Source organism: Ovis aries, chromosome 1 (assembly GCF_016772045.2).
Source record: "Ovis aries strain OAR_USU_Benz2616 breed Rambouillet chromosome 1, ARS-UI_Ramb_v3.0, whole genome shotgun sequence".
Lineage (NCBI taxonomy): Eukaryota > Metazoa > Chordata > Mammalia > Artiodactyla > Bovidae > Ovis > Ovis aries.
Genome location: NC_056054.1, coordinates 198,139,303 through 198,162,041, shown reverse-complemented (window position 1 = coordinate 198,162,041; position 22,739 = coordinate 198,139,303). Strand labels below are relative to the sequence as shown.

General features: G+C 39.7%; 1 protein-coding gene across 1 annotated transcript in view; it reads right to left on the bottom strand.

Moving 5' to 3' along the window:
• P3H2 (prolyl 3-hydroxylase 2) overlaps nucleotides 1-22,739 on the bottom strand; it is a 177,331-nt gene that overhangs the window by 17,312 nt on the left and 137,280 nt on the right. The window contains exons 4-10 of the mRNA XM_015092503.3: nucleotides 16,182-16,313; nucleotides 13,741-13,883; nucleotides 12,848-12,937; nucleotides 10,974-11,014; nucleotides 8,516-8,610; nucleotides 1,164-1,291; nucleotides 273-368 (exon numbers count right to left, since the gene is read on the bottom strand). Of these exons, the coding sequence (XP_014947989.1) occupies nucleotides 273-368; nucleotides 1,164-1,291; nucleotides 8,516-8,610; nucleotides 10,974-11,014; nucleotides 12,848-12,937; nucleotides 13,741-13,883; nucleotides 16,182-16,313 (725 nt within the window). The remainder of the gene's footprint in view (nucleotides 1-272; nucleotides 369-1,163; nucleotides 1,292-8,515; nucleotides 8,611-10,973; nucleotides 11,015-12,847; nucleotides 12,938-13,740; nucleotides 13,884-16,181; nucleotides 16,314-22,739) is intronic.

The window sequence follows — 22,739 nt, the reverse complement described above, 5'->3', positions numbered from 1 at the left end:
TTCACCATTGTACCTTGAGCTCCTTGAGGACAAGGGTGTTGTGTATTATTCGCCAGATGCAAACTTAGGAAATAACAGAGTTTGGTAAGTTGATAACTGAATGGATTGATAAATGAATGATTACAAACAATGAAGGTGTCATTTCACACTTGTTCCCTTCAATGACCTGATAGTTCTATATCCTAAACCCTTCCCTTTCCTGAATCTGGCATTCCTAGAAGATCTTGCATTAACACTTGGGAATTTAAATCCAAAAGAGTTTAAGACTTTACTTTGAGTGCTTTCAGGACAGTTGCACCTTCAAACTTTTCATTGGGTGTATGGGGTGAAGTTTTTCCTCTGTATCCATCACCAACGAGCATGATCCCCTGGAAGCGAAATACAAGATGCTCTATTAATGATGATTATGGATTCATCACAACCCCCTTTCTGCCTTGACTGCCAGAAAACTGAGAACCAAAGTCAACAGTCAGAACCATCCCCATTTTATTCCAGGATTCTGGTATCAGAAATCTTCCAATCAAAACAGGGATCTTTACTTAACTTTCACCCCACATTTGTATTATCAAATGCCACCACCACATGCTGTAGAAATAGCTAGAATATAAATAATTGATATATTGACTGTGCTGTGCTGTGCTAAGTCGTTTCATTTGTGTCTGACTCTTTGCCATCCTGTGGACTGTAGCCCGCCAGGCTCCTCTGTCCCTGGGATTCTCCAGGCAAGAATACTGAAGTGGGCTGCCATGCCCTCCTCCAAGGGATCTTCCCGCCCCAGGGATCAAAGCATCCTCTCTTACATCTCTTGCATTGAAACGCAGGTTCTTTACCACTAACGCCACTTGGGAAACCCAATATATTGATTAATTTCTGTCAAATATAAAGGGATTTCCCCGGTGACTTCATATCATAGCGGGACACATGCTGGATACTGAAGTCCTAGGAATTAAGCCTCTAGCTCTTCCAGACCCAACAGCCATGTCCAGATCTGGACAAAACAACAATGACCCAACCCAAAGGCTCTGAAAGTGCCTCCACAATCAGTGTCCTTCTCCTACAGAAAGTGGTATTTCAGGCCGGTTCCCTGGCTTCAAGTAAGCCCAGGACCAAAGCACTCCCAGGCTGAGGCCAGGCCAGCTCAGCATCAGGCTTGCGGTCCTCACACTGGCCACGCTGTGCAGCTCCCGGCATTGCTCCTCCGACAGGACGTTATCCAGGAGGACGCGCTGAGTCCCGTTCAGCTGCTCCGAGTTGTAGACAAACGTGATGTTCTCATAGAGCAGAGGGCCACCTGCAGAGACAAACACATGGCTGTTCTTGTTATCTCTGTCCCTAAGCTGGGAAGGCTGGAACACCCAGCAGCTTTCAATGTGCAGTTCAGGAGAGTCGGCTTCCTCACTAATATTGAGGAATGCAAGGGCACAACCACACACTGGGAAGCTCGAGAAGCTCAATATAGATTCATAAAAAAAGGCAGATGTCTGGCTATCAGGTTTCTCCATGATGTCATAATTAATACATATTATTATATTTGTATAGGAGTTTCTATTTTTTTCACTTGATTCCAGGGAAGATTCTGCAAAACAGATTGGGCATCTCATGGGATTCTGCTCAGAAAATCATAGAATTTTCTAGAATTTTCTCAGCAGTTGGCCCCTCCCTTCTCCACAGCCTCTCGGTTCCTACTTCAGCTACAACATCTCATGCAATTACCGGATGACACAATCTCAAGGCAGGTGAAGACCTTTAAAAAAGACAGCAGGGCAACCAAACACTTGAGAAAAAAGAAAAGCATTTACTTGATGCCATATTTGTGCTGTCAGTTTCATAAGTATCTAGAGCAGTGCCTTCACCAGATAAGTCAGGGAATACGTGCACATCAGGGGAGTCACAGCCAAGTCACCTGGCTCCTTCTCAGTCTTCTTTCCACCACCTATTGATTCCAGATGGTCTGGCTTTTGCAATACTTATTTTTATGCACATGCGCACGCGCGCGCGCACACACACACACACACACACACACAGAGTTTATAAAATTAGCCCCACATAGACTCTTCAAAATGTGGTGCTCTGGGGCTACGTTTTATGTGGTGAAATTACAAAATCTAGATCTGACATGGTCCTTTCCTTACAGAGAACAAGACTGAAGGACAAAGCCTCTTATAGTGAAGAAGTCTTCCACTGTAGCAAAGTACAACCATCTTGGACCAGAAAACTGAACAAAGCAGAACTTGTTTTTCTCTTCTTTATAATACTCCTAAAGGACCTGATGTCCATCAAAACAGCAGCAGCTTACTATGGAGGACACAGGGGTGGCTGGGGGTCCCACAGTTGTTTCAAACAAGAAAGAGACAATTGAAACTGACGTCCACCCTCTGGCTTTAAATTAGATTAGTCAAACTAGGGAACAGCACTGAATGTTACTAGTCCAGCTGGGATAAAAGAGTCACTACAGCCCATGATTAATGGAATATTAAAATAATGAGTCAGTGTTTCTCAGTCTTCAGTAATGTATGGTTGTCTCTGCTGACAAATTATTTGCACTGCGATTTTACTTTCAGATTTGCAATCATAAAAGTATGAGTACAGTATTTATTTTTATAGCTTCATATAACTATCATATCCAAACCAATTTACAAGATTAGATAAAAGCAGGACCATAAAACCAGCTAAATTCAAATTAACAGTGTTAATAAAATGGCTAATGTTATTTTGTGGAAACTAAAAGGCAATGTTCCACATGAATATTCTACTGAGCAGTCTGGCCCAGGTTCTTCTGAGCCAGCATTCCTCAGAGCGCTTTCGGTATGTAATGAGTCATTCCACTACAAGTTTTCTCTGTTGAAACTACTATGGAATCTTACTGGACCATGATGAATTTTGGCCTTCATCTGGTCCTTATACATTATTCATAAGTTTGTCCTACTTCATTTCTTATTAGTCTTTGACCACTGGAGTGTTATTAACAGATGCCAAAGTGACAGTAACAGCATCCATACCCACTGAGGTATGAAATCTCATGGCATCCTTGGCTAGAAGTGGTTATTCAGATGATCCACTAGTTGCCCTTCTTAATTTTTCTAACCGGCCAGCAAAAATTATAAATACAGAATTTCTTGGGATCCAGGAAATATCAATATACCCACAAGCGCCCAGTTTTAGTAACAATCTTTTGGATAAACCAAAAATATACATATAAAGTCAACTTTTCAAATTCAATATTTCTCAAACTTTATACTACAGAGAAGTTTTTAATGAAAAAGAGTTTCTTGATCAAATATGTTTGGGAAGTAGTGGGATAAACAACACTTAAGAAGATATCTTAGAACTTTTAATATATGAACAGCCATTATAAATATCCTAAGCATCAATATAATATGCAGCAGTTCTCACCCTAAAGTAAGCATAATGTCCACCCTTTCTTCCTCTCCTCCTTGGTCTCTTCCTCTTTCCTCCCTACCTCCCTTGCTCCTTCCCTTCCTTCCTCCCCCTGCCCTCCCCCTCTCCCTGCTTTCCTTCCTATAGCAAAGAGACTCTAGGTTGACCCCTAATTATCACTGCCTACTGGTACTCATAGGTTTGTGTACTTCACTGCCCTCAAGTGTAGGTGGGGCGTGGACTTTGCTTCTAACTAGCAGAATATGGCAAATGTGATGGGATATCACTTCTTTGATTGGTTACATAAAATTGCAACTCCTATCTTCTGGTTGACTTAACCTATCACCTTCTCAGCATACACTCTGATGAAATAAGTTGCTGTATTGGACAGGCTCGCATGGCAAGGAATTGAGAGCATCCTTCAGCCAAGCCTGCCAGAAACTGAGAACCACAGTCCAATTGTCTTCAGGAACCAGATTCTGCTACTGAACTTGGAAGAAGATAGTTCTTCAGCTTTAGAAGGGATGTCAGTCCTGATCAACACTTGATGAAACCTTATGACAGATTCTGAAGAATGGACCCAGCTAAGCTAAGCCCAGAGTCCTGCTGTCAGAGACCGAGATAGTAAATGTATGCTGTTACAAGCTGCTACCTTAATGCTTGGAGAAGGGCATGGCAACCCACTCCAGTATTCTTGCCTGGAGAATCCCATGGACAGAGGAGCCTGGAGGGGTGTAGTCCATGGGGTTCCAAAGAGTCGGACACAACTGAAGTGACTTAACATGCACACACATACCTTTGTGCAATTGTTTTTTCACAGATTGGAATGGACTTCTTAACAAAAAACACAATTCATTTGAGAAAGGTTGCATATAGTTAAGATTTATAGGCAGTTTCTCAAATATTAAAAAGCAAACTGCATATTCCATTTCCATTCAGAGATATAGAGAAAGATGTTCCTTTAACAAAAAAGACAAGCTACTTGTATATTCACTGGAAATAATTTTCTAGTATAAAATTCAAATAGAAATGGAAGACAGACCCAGGGTTTAGTGGAACAGGTTGGTTTGTACTTTGCCGTTTTCTCATTCTCTATATTGAGAGTTCAGTTCAGTTCAGTTCAGTCCCTCAGTCGTGTTCGACTCTTTGCGACCCCATGAATTGCAGCACGCTAGGCCTCCCTGTTCATCACCAACTCCTGGAGTTCACTCAGAATCACATCCATCGAGTCAGTGATGCCATCCAGCCATCTCATCCTCTGTCGTCCCCTTCTCCTCCTGCCCCCAATCCCTCCCAGCATCACAGTCTTTTCCAATGAGTCAACTCTTAGCATGAGGTGGCCAAAGTACTGGAGTTTCAGCTTTAGCATCATTCCTTCCAAAGAAATCCCAGGGCTGATCTCCTTCAGAATGGACTGGTTGGATCTCCTTGCAGTCCAAGGGACTCTCAAGAGTCTTCTTCAACACCACAGTTCAAAAGCATCAATTCTTCGGCGCTCAACCTTCTTCACAGTCCAACTCTCACATCCATACATGACCACAGAAAAACCATAGCCTTGACTAGATGGACCTTAGTCAGCAAAGTATGTCTCTGCTTTTGAATATGCTATCTAGGTTGGTCATAACTTTTCTTCCAAGGAGAGTATATTACTTTAAATATATTTAGCTTATTTTAGAGCATGACTTCAAAAGTTACCTAAAACTAAGACCTTCAGAAAAATGCCTACCATGCTCTGCATAAGTATTTTTGATGATGATGATGATGATTGAATTGGTAAAATATGCCTGGTATACTGTGCTAAGCTCTGAATGAGATCTCTCTCTAAATAAGCACATGACATACTGGGGTAATTTTAAAAGCAGGCTTATAGTTCAGGCTATTTTCAGGGAAGGAATAGAGAGGCAGATGTGGAGAATAGATGTGTGGATATGCTGGGGAGTGGAGGGATGAACTGGAAGACTGGAACTGACATATACACACTGCTGCTGCTGCTGCTGCTGCTGCTAAGTCCCTTCAGTCATATCTGACTCTCTGCAACCCCATAGACAGCAGCCCACCAGGCTTCCCTGTCCCTGGGATTCTCCAGGCAAGAATGCTGGAGTGGGTTGCCATTTCTTTCTCCACACACTACTATATGTAAAACAGATAGCAAGTGGGAAGTTGCTGTTTAGCACATGGAGCTCAGCTCAGTGCTCTGTGATAACCTAAGTGAGTGAAATGAGAGGTGTGTGGGAGGCCCAAGAGGAAGGAGAGATGTATATGTATACACACACATATAGCTGATTCGCTTCATTGCATTGCAGAAACTAACGGAACATTTTGTAGCAACTGTATACCAACAAATACATTTTTTAAAGTCAGTTAAAAATAAAAGATAAAAGAGGGCTACTGAGATATTGCAAAATTTCCCCAACCATGCCATAAGTAACATCACAAAGATCAAGTTAAGGGACAAAGTGTAACATGGAGTCTAAAACACCTAAGCTCCAACAGGTTCAGGCAGAATCTATACTAGAAATCTGCCTTTCATGTAGATATCACAATCACCACTAAGCACAGAGTTTCATACAGAGGTTTCCCACATATACATTTAACAAAAGACAATCAAAAACCTACCTACTGATCAAAAGGACAAAAATATAAAAGGAAAAATAAATCCTGCCATTCAAAAATGCACGTGGTAAAAAAAATTCTACCAGCCTATGAATGACTAGTAGCACACTAGACAGAGAAAAACATTAAAATAAAAATAAAAATATAGTCCAACAAATTGTGGTTCCTGGGATCTGATTTGATGGGTTCAGCCAACTCTTAACCACAGCCCAAGGAAAGTTAGTTGAACAACTTAATTCTTCTCTCATTCATAAAGTATGTGCCTGGCTCTGGCTCTCTCATTGCAATAAAGAAGAATCATCTAAGAAAATGCTTCTGTGTTCACTGCCCATGACATAGCAAGAAGATCTCTTTTATCATAATACAACAAGGTCATACAAGCAACAACAGGAATGTGCTATCAAGCTCCTATATGAGCACAGTCCCTCACAGTTTACAAAAGACCTTCATGTTCATCCTCTCCAAAGAGTTGCTATTTTTCTGTTACATGTGAGGATCACCAAGCTCAGACAGAATGAGTCTCCAGTTACCCATCACTCTGGACAACATCAGACTAAGATAAGCTTCCTGATTCCAAGGTCAAAGTTATTTCTACTATACCCCCACTGACTCAGGGATTATTATCAAGCAGGGTTTTTGGAAAACCAGTGGTTGAAAAAAGAATGGATAAGTGACAGATGTTTTTAATAAGATGACATGCAAATTCCACGGACTGGAGTCACTCTGGGATGCAGGAGCCCTGAGTCACTCCCATCTAAATGCCTGGGAGTCATCCAATATGAATACTATTAAATACTGTTAGATAACCAGAGTAGATGACAATATTTTTGTGGAAGATGAGAAAAGGTGAAATATATTCTACTCTGGAAGCATGTATTCTTTTGTGTTTCCCTGACACATGCTTTCAGCCAGACTGATGTTGAAAGTGTTTTCTGGTTGGGAACTTAACCTCTGTCTACCACTGTACTTAATTTAGATCTTATTTTGATCTCCAGTGACTGCACAGAGCCTTTCAAGTAGTTTCCCAGAGAACATTCTAAGATCCTAAGATTAGCTCATTCAACTTCAGAAATGATAGAATTTGATAACCGAGTCAGTCATGACCTTGCTCCATCCTGTGTAGGCTTCTGTTCGGCTCTTCCCACTAGCTTTCCTGGTCAGTTTCTGGACATCAGATCCCCTGGTAGCCAGGTGAAGGGGCAGGGGAGAAAATGCTCTGAAATTTGGCGACTGTCCTAAAGTTTCCCAAACTTTTACAGTAAAGTGCCCAGCTTGCTGGCATGCGTTTCCTGGGTGATCTCTCAGCTCTAAAAGCAGCGTAAACTCTGGCTGACCATGAAGCTCCCTGCCGCTTGTAAAACAGCCTGGCCTTTGTGGCCACAAACTGAGGTCCAGGTCAGATTAGATGAGCATATTATCCTGTTTACTGCCTCAAACTGACTTGGAAGCTGAGGAAGGAAAAGGGCTGGGCAATGTGAGAGGTGCACAGAGCCAGATGTTTTCAAATCAGCTAGAGGAAACGTGCTGACAGCTCATCTGTTAGGGAAAGGAGGACTGCACTTCTTCTCCATGCAGGTTTTTGAAAACTTCTTATCTTGCAATTATTTAATCAATGGGGGATACATTTTGGATATCTAGACATTTCTATGTTCCATCATCAGATAAAGAGGAGAAAATGAGATTTGGATTCAAAATCCTCCTCATGCTAATACGAGCTCTGGGGCTTTGAATGGGTGAGTAAGTCTCTGTGACCCTCAGCTTTCCTGCCTGTGAAGTGGAGGACACTTGTCTCACAGGAGATGCTACCGGTATTAAAATGAATTGTATATAAATTTTCTGGGAAAATTGGGAAACATATAGAGGTAGTAAAAACTGTAAAGGATTGCTACTGTCATTTGTACTACACTTGCCAATAATTTATGATAACAATAATGTTTAACACTATTTAAAAACTACTTTTGGCAACACTCCATCTATATCTCCATTCATTCTGAAGTCATGCAGGTAGACATCTAATATCCTGTTCTTTCCTTCTCAGTGCCTTTGTGGCCTTTGTTGTATCCACTTGAATGGCTCCCTCCATACTTCTGTCAATCTGATCTAAATTCTACTGATTTATCAAAGCCCTGATCAGATATATGCCTTGAGGATCTTAGGTTAACTAATCCAATATCTCTGTGACCTGTCTCTTCAAGTTCCTCCCAATGCACAGTCTATTCTGTGAGTTTAGCACTCACCTGCCATGTGAGAGAGGCAAGACAGGTAACCTCTGCAAGCCTGGGGTACTCAGCTAAGGACTGCACAATCATAGAGTCCCTGCCTAACTCACAGGACTCCTGTGAGTGAATTTGGAAGCCCTTCTGGTGAAAATCAAAGGTATTAATATACACACCTGAGACATTCTTGCTACAATTTGCTTTCAGAATTTTATGAACTGGAGTGGTTTAGTCCTATTCTTCATTTTTCAGTGAAGACGTATTCTGCCCTGTTCTGGGTAACAACTGGCCTCGTCAACACTACTTACCCTCTCTCAGGTCTCGGTCTATCTTGGGCAATGACTTTTTCCCCATTGACAATCCATGAACTTCTGCCGCCTCCACATTCACTCCTGAAGGGACCCTGCCCATTAAAAAAAAAAATGTTGATATTTGGCAGAAATCAACACAATTCTGCAAAGCAGTTATCCTGTAATTAATAAATTTAAAATTTAAAGAAGTTGAAATAGCAATATCCTAGTGAATAAAATTGTTCAAAGGCAAAGGATACCTTACCCAAGTAGTCTATAACTTCATACATTTATATCATACGTAAGTCCCCATCTTTCAAGATCAAATTAGATGTCATTGCTTCCATGAAGCTCTTCTCTATTTCCCCAAAGAATGTGCTCCATTTCACTTCTCTAAATCTTCTTCGCAACTTTTATATTCCTTGTATCCATAATGTAACTCCTTGACATTAGACTTTGAAAACCAATACAGCAGGAAAAAAAAAAGATTGTGTACATGTTTATAATGCTAGGAGCAAGGTGTGTATAATGCTCAATGTGTTCTATGTCTTGAACATAGAAGAATGATCAAACTGACATAAATCATGTTTGAGTGTAGTGGGTCTTGAATTTTCCAAGAAAGAAGACTCAATTCTGTGTCAAACTTTGTAAACACACTCATGATAGCACGTTGCCCTTTCAATATACACAAATTGAGCAAATCCAAGTATGCATATAGCATTCTTGGATCTGGCGTGTTGTAGTTCACATGGTCGTAGAGAATGGGAAACGACTTGGCGACTGAATAGCAAGGGTTGAGCTCTTGAATCTTAGAGGAAGACCATAAGATTTTGAATAAGAAGATCTGGATCTGCCAGTCAGTCCTTTGTGCTGAGACACTGAGTCCGAGTCCTTTGCCCTGTCAGGGCCTCAGTTTTTTGATTTTGATAATAGTCTGGACTTCATGATCTTGTGGATTAAGAATGTATGTGCTGACTCTGACTCTCTGTGACTCCGTGGACTATAGCGCACCAGGCTCCTTTGTCTATGAAATTTTCCAGGCAAGAATATTGGAGTGGGTTGCCATTTCCTATTCTAGGGGATCTTCCTGACTAGGGGCTAAACCTGCTACTCTTGTGTTTCCTGCATTGGCAGGCAGATTCTTTACCATCTGAGTCACAGGGACCTCCTAAGATAGCTGAGTGCATATCAAAGGAATGATTTCAATGAGCCCAGGCACTTCCATCTTCCCAAACAAAGGAAAATGCTAAATTATCTTGAGATGTTTTTCTTTACCAGTTGTTTTTTGACGTTCTGACAACCTGGTTTTTATAACAAAACTCCTATATATTCTGGTTCCTCACTTAGCTCTTTGGAGTAGTCCCTCAGAGCAATCTTAGAGTCTGTATCCTGGGCTTGCAGTCTTCAGAAAATTTGCTGAATAAAACATAACTTTCAACTTTCAGATTGCATTTTTTTTTTCAGTTGACAAAATCAAACATATAAGTCCAATATTCTATGAGTCCTCGAACTTCTTGGAATATGTACATTTTTGACATCTATCATTTTTAAAAAACGCATTTATTCATTTCTGATTGAGTTCATGACACTTAATATTTTAGCTTGCAGGAAAACTTTCTAAGTGTGATGCTTTCAAATAAATGCAGTGAGAAAATTCTGCATTAAGAAGATAATTTTGTTTCTTTCTTTCCTATTAATAAATCAAAAACAGCATCCAACTTTCTCTGATTTAGAGTCATAGAATGTTTAGCTATCAGAGATTACCTGATTCAATCCATTCACATAAGGAAAAACAGGAGACCCAGCTTTGTCTTTTGTTTGTTTAGTCGCAAGTCATATACAACTCTTTTGCAACCGGATGGACTGTAGCCCACCAGACTCCTCTGTCCATGGGATTTCTCAGGCAAGAATACTGGAGTAGGTAGCCATTCCCTTCTCCAGGGAAACTTCCTGACCCAGGGGTCTAACCTGAGTCTCTTGTATTAGCAAGCAGATTATTTACTACTGAGCCACCAGAAAAGCCCAGAGACTCAGAGAGGAAGATAAATTATTTAAGGTCCCTCAGTCTTGCCTGGAAAATCCCATGGATGGAGGAGCTTGGTGTGCTACAGTCCATGGGGTCGCTAAGAGTCGGACACGACTGAGCGACTTCACTTTCACCTTTCACTTTCATGCATTAGAGAAGGAAATGGCACCCCCCTCCAGTGTTCTTGCCAGGAGAATCCCAGGGACAGGGGAGCCTGGTGGGCTGCCATCTATGGGGTCGCACAGAGTCAGACACAACTGAAGTGACTTAGCAGCAGCAGCAGAAATAAGAGGGAGAGCTGGGGCCAGAATGCAGAGTTTCTAATTTCCAGTTCAAAGCTCTTTCAATTATGTCCTGTTGCCTATTCCCTAGAGCCAAAGTTCTTTATGATAAATATAATTCCAAGTGTTTCGTCTCTTTAGAAATAAACATTCTATATGGAGAACTCACCTGTTCTCATCTTGTCTTCCTCCATAACGAATCCAATAATTCTGTTTTAAATTAAAAAAAAATACTTGGTGGTTTTGTCACTAAAATTCCATGTACAGAAATAAGATAAAATAAAACACTCAAAGACCTAAAATATTAGAAAACTTGCATATTATATAAAGCTATAATATACTTATTTATTTTAAAAGTTTAATGAAAGGGAAGGCTAAGGTTGATGCAATTTTGGCAAAGACAAATGGATTAAAAAAAAAATAGCATGGAATTAGCCTAGGCATCCACCTTTTTGGCAAAGAAAGTTATTTAGAATTTGGTGGCAGGAAGACACTTATAAAATCATTAAGTACAACTCCTATCCCTTTTATAAATAAAAGAAACAAAAAAATTTAGTTTGGTTAATCATCTGTATAGGATCATAAAGTAGGTGATTTTTTTTTCCTAGGGTCATTTAGGATAACATAACTTTCACAAATAGCAAGTAAGACTGGAGATAAACATATTAGAAATGTACATTAAAATCATCTTAATTCTGAAAATGTGCCAATAAAAATATAAACAAAAAGAGATGAAAAAATGTATTAGATATAGGATATATTATAAATAGTGCTTTTTAAATAGTAAGTATTAACATGTAAATATATAAATTACTTGTATAATAACCAACAGATAACAGAACAAAATACATGTTCAGGTAATTCAAATAAGAGGGAAAATAATCAATAATTATTTTTGAAAATTGATTTTTGCTGGTCATCAAAGGAACATAAATTAAAACAATAGTGATGCACTATTTTATACATAATATATTAGGAATGTGAACGATTTTAAGATGTTATTTCTCATTGCTGAGATGGTCAGGGTAAACTATACCATACACTTTATGTATTGTTAAGAATAATAAAGGTAGCAGAAAACTCTCTTAGCAAAACAATCTCAAAACTTTAAACCTCATATCTTTTGTTGACAGAGTTATCCCACTTCTGGGAATTTATTCTATGGATATATAGTTCAATAGAACAGAAATACTTAATGCACTAATTTTGACAGGAAAAAAGGCAAACCAACTGTTTAGCAAAAGGAAAATAATTAATTTCTTTATTTTACATCAACTGTTGTCATTTAGTTGCTAAGTTGTATCTGACTCTTTGCAACTTCATGGGCTGTAGCCCGTCAAGCTCCTCTGTCCATGGAATTTCCAAGCAAGAATGTTGGAGTGGGCTGCCATTCCCTTCTCCAGGGATGATCTTCCTGACCTAGGGATCAAACTCGTGTCTCCTGCCTTAGGCAGATTCTTTACCACAGAACCACTGGGGAAGCGCAACACCAACAACAGGTGTAACTAAAAATAATTTTGAAAGGTATAATGATATAGAAATTGCTTATGCTATCTTAAAGATCAGAACAGAAATCTGTCTATACTATGGCATTAGTTCTACAAAAGGAATATATTCCTTTGACTAATATTTAAAATGCAACATGGACAAGTGGAGAAAGACCAGCATGATGGGTAGTACAATTGGGTTTGATTTTGTTTTTTCAGCCTTTTTAATTTTTAAAATGTTTAAAAGAAAATACAAAATGTACAGAAGTTAGGAAATAAAACAATCCTGAGGCAAACACATCATGTATAAAACACTTCTTTCCCATGCAAATATATTTGCTTTGACTTTAGTGCTCAGTGACATGGAAATCTATTAAAGTTTGTTAAAAGTTCATCACACATACAGAGTAAACACCCTCTGCTCCCGGTTTTTTTTATTAACACAAAGTTGGGGGTTAGAATCATCAACAAATGCATCTGGGGAGTAAAATTATAAGTAAGAAGTACTCTGAATAGTTCTTTTAAATAACTGTTCCTCTCTCCTCTTTGCTCTTACTGGTTCAGTGTAAGAAAATCCCAGACCCTCTGCAGCTGATTTTATTAGTTCTGATTCCAGTTTATGTCGCTTCACAAACATCGCCAAATCCTATAGAAAAAAGGAAAGAAAACGTATATTCAAATAACAATTAAAGGTTAAATGCATGTTTAAATAACACTTAAGGTATGATTAATGTTCAAAGCAGAGACATTACTTTGCCAACAAAGGTCCCTCTAGCCAAGTCTTTCGTTTTTCCAGTAGTCATGTATGGATGTGAGAGTTGGACTATAAAGAAAGCTGAGCGCTGAAGAACTGATGCCTTTGAACTGTGGTGTTGAAGAAGACTCTTGAGAGTCCCTTGGACTGCAAGGAGATCCAACTAGTTCATCCTAAAGAAAATCAGTCCTGAATGTTCATTGGACGGACTGATGTTGAAGCTGAAACTCATTTGAAAAGACCCGATGCTGGGAAAGATTGAAGGTGAGAGGAGAAGGTGATGACAGAGGATGAGATGGTTGCATGGCATCACCGACTCAATGGACATGAGTCTGAGTAAACTCTGGAAGTTGGTGATGGACAGGGAGGCCTGGCAGTCCATGGGGTCGCAAAGAGTCGGATACGACTGAGCGACTGAAATGAATGTTCAAGTGGAAATATTTTTCTTTAGACAGCAAGAAATGAGCTAAAAAAATATCCACAGCTTCAAAAAGTATCTCTCTTTCCAAAGATTTGACAAGCTAGCATGTGTGTGAAATGCAGGCTTTTATGACTAATACTTAAAGTTAGAAAGAATTGAATCGTAGAACCTTTACTCCGTCGTTCGCTATCTTTAAAAGAAATGCTATATTTTTGCCAGCTCTCCCCAGAGCACCCAGCAGGGTAAAGAGTTTCTTCTCAGACATGGGTCTCACCTCTCTGGCCTCGACAGATGCTGGGTCAGTGCTGCCGTCCAGTAGACCCTCATAGTAATCCACATTGTCGAGGACATCCTCGTCATCCGGATGCAGCAGAAGATAGGCCTTGGCACACTCCAAGGCTTTTACATATTCGCCTACTGAAAAACCCAGGAGTCGGGGCATTAGAGTCAGCCTAGACTTTTATACAAAATTTTTAAGAGATATGTCAACATCTCTATGAAAGTCAGCATTAAGTGATTAAAACAGGGAAGGTTCTACCTACTGTACAGCCCAGGGAATTCTACCCAACACTCTGTAATAATCTATATGGGAAAACACTCTGAAAAAGAACAGTTATATGTATACGCTTAATTGAAACACTTGGCTGTACACCTGAAACTAACACAACATTGTAATCAACTGTACTCCAAGATAAAATAAAACTTAAAAGAGGGAAGATACTGTGAAGTTGCAAAAACAGTTGCAGATAAGAGGAAGTCTGTGATTTCAGATATTCCAAAAGTACTAATTTTGGTCTGCTACGCTGCTTGACGTCTTCAACAAATTATCAAAAGCCTACACCCAAAAATATTTGTTGGCAATTTATATTATTTAATCTTGAGCAGAAATTTTGGAGTTAATTCTGATTTCTGTACTGAATTTGAAAACATGATATCTAAGACCAACTTCAGCAATCCAAAATCTAGTAATTGCTTTTAAACATAAGGTACTCACTCTCTCTCTATTTCTCAATAGGATAAATGGAAATTAAAACTTTATGGAGATATCAGTTTTCACCTAATATAAGATTTGGGAATATCTAAAAATTTGATGATATATTTTGTTGCTGAGCAATGAAAAAGATAGTCCATGTGGAGGAAAAATCGGCAACATCTGTCAAAGTTACGAACGAATAAACAGTTTGATGCAGCAACTGTACTTTGGAGAATGTATTCTATACATGTTCATGTGCAAATGTAAGTGACTTGCATATAATATATATTTGATCACTGATTGTAAGAGTAAAATATTACAAACAAAATAATGCTCATCAGTAAGGAGACACATGAAATAAATTACACTATGATGATAACCAGATATAAACATGAAAAATTAATAATGAAGTTCTTTATGTATTGAAACAACTAGATTGAACCAAATAAAACTGCCAAAACTTGATCATTTTTAATCAAGCAAAAGGGAATTTCATAAGTCCAGTTTAACAAAAAATATCTGATACGTATTGTTAAGTGAAGAAAACACCGTAGTTGTTGAGTTGTGAAATCTCTCAGTCGTGTCTGACTCTTTGTGACCCCATGGACTGTAGCCCACCAGGCTCCTCCATCCATGGAATTTTCTAGGCAAGAGTACTGGAGTGGGTTGCCATTTCCTTCTCCAGGGGATCTTCCCAACCCAGGGATCGAACCCGGGTCTCCCACATTGCGGGCAGACGCTTTACCGTCTGAGCCACCAGGGAATGTAAGGGCAGGTATAAATAATGCATTATCTACTATTTATAAGAGGAAAAAATAAGTCAGAGACTGTGCTTGTGTATATGTGTGTCTGTGATGTTTCTGTATAAAATTTTGGAAGAGTAAATAAGAAACTGTGGATTGTAGGACCTGAAATTAGGTTGTGGGGAAAAGAAATAGAGAAGCTTTTAAATATTTAGTCTTTAAAGCCTGTGAGTATATTATTTTTAAAATTAAATTTAAAAATCACATGAATCCAGTTTCATCCATCTCATCAGAACTGATTCAAATGAATTCTTTTTAACGGCTGAGTAATACTCCATTGTGTATATGTACCACAGCTTTCTTATCCATTCGTCCGAAGTAAGCCAGAAAGAAAAACACCAATACAGTATACTAACACATATATATGGAATTTAGAAAGATGGCAATGACGACCCTGTATACAAGACAGGAAAAAAGACACAGCTGTGTATAACGGACTTTTGGACTCAGAGGGAGAGGGAGAGGGTGGGATGATTTGGGAGAATGGCATTCTAACATGTATACTATCATGTAAGAATTGAATCGCCAGTCTATGTCTGATGCAGGATACAGCATGGTTGGGGCTGGTGCATGGGGATGACCCACAGAGATGTTATGGGGAGGGAGGTGGGAGGGAGGTTCATGTTTGGGAACGCATGTAAGAATTAAAGATTTTAAAATTAAAAAAAATAAAAAACTAAAAAAAATTTAAAAAATAAAAAAAATCACATGAAATAGCAGCGTAGTATAACGTTCAGGGCACTGTCCCATTTGTGCACCTGTCGTTCCACCTTCTGCTCTTGCTCTGAGCTGCAGTGACATGAGGTGACAGAGAAAATGCATCCACTCCTATCTCTTGATTACAACTGAGGAAGGCAGAGGACCAACTCACAATTCGATGTCTGTTATGGTAAGCCACACCCCTCCCTTAGAGGTCCTCACAGATAATCCATGCTTTACCTCGATAGTAGGCAAACTGTAGGTAGTCATAGTGCAGGGGAAGAAAGTTCTCGATTGGAGAGAGGCGGCCGGGGCGAGTGGCAAGTTCTCTCACACATTCATGCTGACAAACCAGCACCTGCATGTAGTGATCTGGAAAACAAGAGCCGGGATGTGGGTCCCCCTCCACTGCTCAATAACCAGGCTTCACAGTGAGTGCCATGGCCACACTTGGTGCTCTAACCACACACTCTGAGAGCAATATCATCATTACTATTATTATTCTCACTTATGACCAGAGGTTGTTTTCACAGCAAAAAGAAAGTAAGTGACTTGCCAAAGCTTCCTAACCAGTGATCACTAGACTAATTACTGCTGCTGTGCTAAGTCGCTTCAGTCGTGTCCGACTCTGTGTGACCCCATAGACGGCAGCCCACCAGGCTCCCCCGTCCCTGGGATTCTCCAGGCAAGAACACTGGAGTGGGTTGCCATTTCCTTCTCCAATGCATGAAAGTGAAAAGTGAAAGGAAGTTGCTCAGTCGTGTCCGACTCTTAGCGACCCCATGGACTACAGCCTACCAGGCTCCTCTGTCCATGGGGTTTTCCAGGCAAGAGTATTGGAGTGGATTGCCATTGCCTTCTCCAAGTCTAATTACTAGTAGACTCCAAATCTTCTGGTTCCCAATCTTACCTCCATACATCACTCTTTCTTTCTGTGATCTTTTTCACGGCTCCTGAAACTGACACAGGTTATCTCATCCCACCCACACCCAGCTGAGTAGTGACTTCAGGTCTCTCTTTTTAGATTTAGATGGTCTGAGGCGTCCTCGAGTCGTGATGGGAAGTTCAGACCCCAGTTACTTTAAGGACCAGACGAGAGAAAGGAACTATTCTGTATGTGGAGAGATCATACAGAGAAGTGAAACCACGGTGCTCCTTTTCTTGGTTAGTATTTTCAAGCAACCTTTACTAAAGGAGAAATAGAAACAACACTCCTTTACATCTATTGAGCAGGAACCAATTCTTAGTTCAGTTCAGTTCATTTCAGTTGCTTAGTTGTGTCCGACTCTTTGCGACCCCATGAATCGCAGCACGCCAGGCCTCCCTGTCCATCACCAACTCCTGGAATTTACCCAAACCTCATGTCCATCGAGTTGGTGATGCCATCCAGCCATCTCATCCTCTGTCGTCCTCTTCTCCTCCTGCCCTCAATCCCTCCCAGCATTAGGTTCTTTTCCAATGAGTCAGCTCTTCACATCAGGTGGCCAAAGTATTGGAGTTTCAGCTTCAGCATCAGTCCTTCCAATGAACACCCAGGGCTGATCTCCTTTAGGATGGACTGGATGGCCCTCCTTGCAGTCCAAGGTACTCTCAAGAGTCTTCTCCAACATCACAGTTCAAAATCATCAGTTCTTCTGTGCTCAGCTTTCTTCACAGTCCAACTCTCACATCCATACATGACCACTGGAAAACCATAGCCTTGACTAGACGGACCTTTGTTGGCAAAGTAATGTCTCTGCTTTTGAATATGCTGTCTAGGTGGTCATAACTTTCCTTCCAAGGAGTAAGTATCTTTTAATTTCATGGCTGCAGTCACCATCTGCAGTAATTTTGGAGCCCAGAAAAATAGTCAGCCACTGTTTTCACTGTTTCCTCATCTATTTCCCATGAAGTGATGGGACCAGATTCCATGATCTTAGTTTTCTGAATGTTGAGCTTTGAGCCAACTTTTTCATTCTTCTCTTTCACTTTCATCAGGAGGCTCTTTGGTTCTTCACTTTCTGCCATAAGGGGGGTGTCATCTGTATATCTTAGGTTATTAATATTTCTCCCAGCAATCTTGATTCCAGCTTGTGCTTCCTCCAGGCCAGTGTTTCTCATGATGTACTCTGTGTATAAGTATATTAAGCAGGGTGACAGTATACAGCCTTGACGTACTCCTTTTCCTACTTGGAACCAGTCTGTTGTTCCATGTCCAGTTCTAACAGTTGCTTCCTGACCTGCATACAGATTTCTCAGGAGGCAGGTCAGGCGGTCTGGTATTCCCATCTCTTGAAGAATTTTCCACAGTTTCTTGTGATCCACACAGTCAAAGGCTTTGGCAAGTCAAAAGAGCAGAAATTGATGTTTTTCTGGAACTCTTGCTTTTTTGATGATCCAGTGGATGTTGACAATTCAATCTCTGGTTCCTCTACCTTTTCTAAAACCAGCTTGAACATCTGGATGTTCACGGTTCATGTATTGCTGAAGCCTGGCTTGGCGAAATTTAAGCATTACTTTACTAGCATGTGAGATGAGTACAATTGTGTGGTAGTTTGAGCATTCTTTGGCATTGTCTTTCTTTAGGATTGGGATGAAAACTGACTTTTCTAGTCTTATGGCCACTTCTGAGTTTTCCATATTTGCTAATACTGTTGGTGTTTTAGTAACTTGTGTCTGACTCTATGCGACCTCATAGACTGTAGCCCTCCAGTCTCCTCTGCCAATGGGATTTCTCAGGCAAGAATACTGAAGTGGGTTGCCATTTCTTTCTCCAAGGGATTGTTTCAATCCAAGGATTGAACCCTCGTCTCCTGCTTGGCAGATGGGTTCTTTACTTCTCAGCCATCTGGAAAGCCCCCTAATACTATAGAAACTGGTAAAATAGGAGAAGGAGGAAAAGCAAAGAATTTGAAGGAGCACTTTGTCTCTTTCTCTTTGTTTCCCTTTCTTTGTCCCCGTTCTTGTCACTTGCAAATGGGTGGGGATCCTGAAGTGTAGCAGTTTTCATGCTCAATTTATTAACAGCTCTGGATTCTAGCTCATTCAAGCAGAAGCTAAGGAAACACAAGAGGCTGATGTCCCAGAAAGAAAACCCTTCTTATACTTCGCCCTGGCTATTTTTACAATAAAGAAGGAGGCAGTCTTTTCCATTAAGAAAACAGTCCATTCATGCTTGTGCAGAGTGAGTTCTCTTGAGAATAATGATAAAACTTCCCTACTTTATTACTATATATTCTAATTCACAACTGCCTCCTTTCAAAATGCTCTCTATTAAGCAGAGTTTGGCTTATATCTGGATGACCTTGAAGACAGAACCCAAAACAAAACAGAAAGGAAATACATGTTTTCTGGTGTGCAGGACAATGTGCCAGTTCTCTAAAACCTGGCTAATCACTCCAATATAGGACAGATAATAGCATTACTATTATCCTTTGGTTCTTAATTCCACTTGGAGGGTGTGAGGAGAAGAACGGGTTTTGTTTATTTGATTAGTATGTTGGAAATAGGGCTTATACCTAGATATTTTATTTCCTAAAAAAATAACAAACAACTCTCAAATGTTTCTCCTAGTTTTGCTGGCCATTTGCTTTCCTCTTTACCTTGTAATACACACTACTAATTTCAAATGACAAGCAAAAGGAAAAGGTGGGAAATACACACAACACAATCTGAATGAAAGTATTTTTCAAAGCAAGGTATAAAAAGCAGTAAAATAAGAGTGGTAAAATTATATCTTTTAGGGCTTTCAGTGAACATGGCTAGCAATAAATAACTTCATTCAGAAGTCATTTGCAGTTTTCTCCAATTTTCAACATTCTTCTAAATCTAAAATTAAAAAATTCTGGCTTTCTAAATACATTCTGTAGTTTAAAAGCCAATTTTACTCTAATTGAAAATATTTTTGAATTTGATAGGAATTTACATAGAGTAATGATATCCTTTCTATTAGATTCTTTGCCTCTGTTCTATATCAAATTTTATTGTGCAGTTAATATATTTTAATATGTTTGAGACTCAAGATACTTGTATGGAAATACTTTTAAAGATTTATATCTCATAATAAAGTGGATATGCTTCAAATTCCCAAGAAGACAACATATTTCTGTAACATATAATATTTGATTGAACTTGAGGGACCATGATTTTTTTTATTGCTGTTCTTTATTGGAAGTGGGGTGATGATGGTGGTAGCTGTGTAAAGTATTAATAGCCTGAGTTTGCAGACTTCTATTCTTTTCCAGCAACCAACAGCTGTGGTGACCTCAGAAAATGACAAAATGTTAATCAGTAAGAATTTGTCAGTCAATTCACTTAAACCAGATATAGGACATTGCAAGAACTGTTCATTGGCCATTGCTAGAAGAAAGTGTAGAGACGAATGTGGGCATGAAAGCAGGGCACCTATCCTTAGAAAAACAGAAGATAGTAAACTTTAATAAAGGAAATCAGTGAACTACATAACAAACTTTAATAAAGGAGTCAGTGAAATAAAATCGACTGTAGTGGGTGAATTTAACTCAGATGACCATTATATCTACTACTGTGGGCAGAAATCCCTTAGAAGAAATGGAATAGCCATCATAGCCAACAAAAGAGTCTGAAATGCAGTTCTTGGATGCAGTCACAAAAATAACAGAATGATCTCTGTTCATTTCCAAGGCAAACCATTCAATATCATAGTAATCCAAGTCTATACCCCAACCAGTAATGCTGAAGAAGCTGAAATTGAATGGTTCTATGAAGACCTTCTAGAACTAACAACCAAAAAAGATGTCCTTTTCATTAGAGGGGACTAGAATGCAAAAGTAGGAAGTCAACAGATATCTGGAGTAACAGGTAAATTTGGCCTTGGAGTACAAAATGAAGCAGGTCAAGGCCAACAGAGTTTTGCCAAGAGAATGCACGGGTCATAGCAAACACCCTCTTCCAACAACACAAGAGAAGACTCTACACATGGACATCACCAGATGGTCAAAACTAAAATCAGATTGATCATATTCTTTGCAGCAAAAGATGGAAAAACTCTATACAGTCAGCACAAACAAGACCTGGAGCTGACTGTGGCTCAGATCATGAACTCCTTATTGTAAAATTCAGACTTAAATTGAAGAAAGCAGGGAAAGTCACTAGACCATTCAGGTATGACCTAAATCAAATCCCTTATGGAGTAGAAGTGACAAACAGATTCAAGAGTTTATATCTGATAGACAGAGTGCCTGAAGAACTATGGACAGCAGTTCAGGACAAGGTCCAGGAGGCAGTGATCAAGACCATCCCAAGAAAAGGAAGTGCAAAAAGGCAAAATGGTTGTCTGAGAAGGCCTTACGAATGCTTGAGAAAAGAAGAGAAGCTAAAGGGAAAGGAGAAAAGGAAATATATACCCATTTGAATGAAGAGTTCCAAAGAATAGCAAGGAGAGATAAGAAAGCCTCCCTCAGCGATCAGTGCAAAGAAATAGAGGAAAACAATAGAATGGGAAAGACTAGAGATCTCTTCAGGAAATTTAGAGATACCAAGGGAATATTTCATGCAAAGATGGGCACAATAACAGACCTAACAGAAGCAGAAGATAATAAGAAGAGGTGGCAAGAATACACAGAAGAACTATACAAAAAGATCTTCAGAACCCAGATATACACGATAGTGTGATCGTTCACTGAGAGCCAGACATCCTGGAATGCAAAGTCAAGTGGGCCTTAGGAAGCATCACTATGAACAAAGCGAGTAGAGATGATGGAATTCCAGTTGAGCTGTTTCAAATCCTGAAAGATGATGCTGTTAAACTGCTGCAATTCAATATGCCAGCAAATTTGGAAAATTCAGCAGTGGCCACAGGACTGGAAAAGGTCAGTTTTAATTTCAATCCCAAAGAAAGGCAATGCCAAAGAATGTTCAAACTACTGCACAATTACACTCATCTCACACGCCAGCAAAGTAATGCTCAAAATTCTCCAAGCCAGGCTTCAACAGTACATGAACTGTGGACTTCCAGATGTTCAAGCTGGATTTAGAAAAGGCAGAGGAACCAGAGATCAAATTGCCAACATCCGTTGGATCATGGAAAAAGCAAGAGAGTTACAGAAAAAATATCTACTTCTGGTTTATTGAAAATTCCAAAGCCTTTGACTGTGGATCACAAGAAACTGTGGAAAATTCTTCAAGAGATGGGAATACCAGACCGCCTGACCTGCCTCCTGAGAAATCTGTATGCAGATCAGGAAGCAACAGTTAGAACTGGACATGAAACAACAGACTGGTTCCAAATCAGGAAAGGAGTATGTCAAGGCTGTATATTGTCATCCTGCTTATTTAACTTATATGCAGAGTACATCATGCGAAATGCTATGAAGCACAAGCTGGAATCAAGATTGCCGGAAGAAATATCAATAACCTCAGATATGCAGATGACACCACTCTTATGGCAGAAAGTGAAGAAAAACTAAAGAGCCTCTTGATAAAAATGAAAGAAGGGAGTGAAAAAGCTGGCTTAAAACCCAACATTCAAAAAACTTAGATCATGGCATCTGGTCTCATCACTTCATGGCAAATAGATGGGGAAACAATGGAAACAATGTGAGACCTTATTTTGAGGGGCTCCAAAAATCACTGTAGATGGTGACTGCAGCCATGAAATTAAAGTACCCTTGCTCCTTAGAAGAAAAGCTATGAGCAACCCAGACAGCATATTAAAAAGCAGAGACTTTGCCAACAAAGTTCCATCTAGTGAAAGCTATGTTTTTTCCAGTAGTCATGTATGGATGTGAGAATTGGAGTATAAAGAAAGCTGAGCCCAGAAAAACTGATGCTTTTGAACTT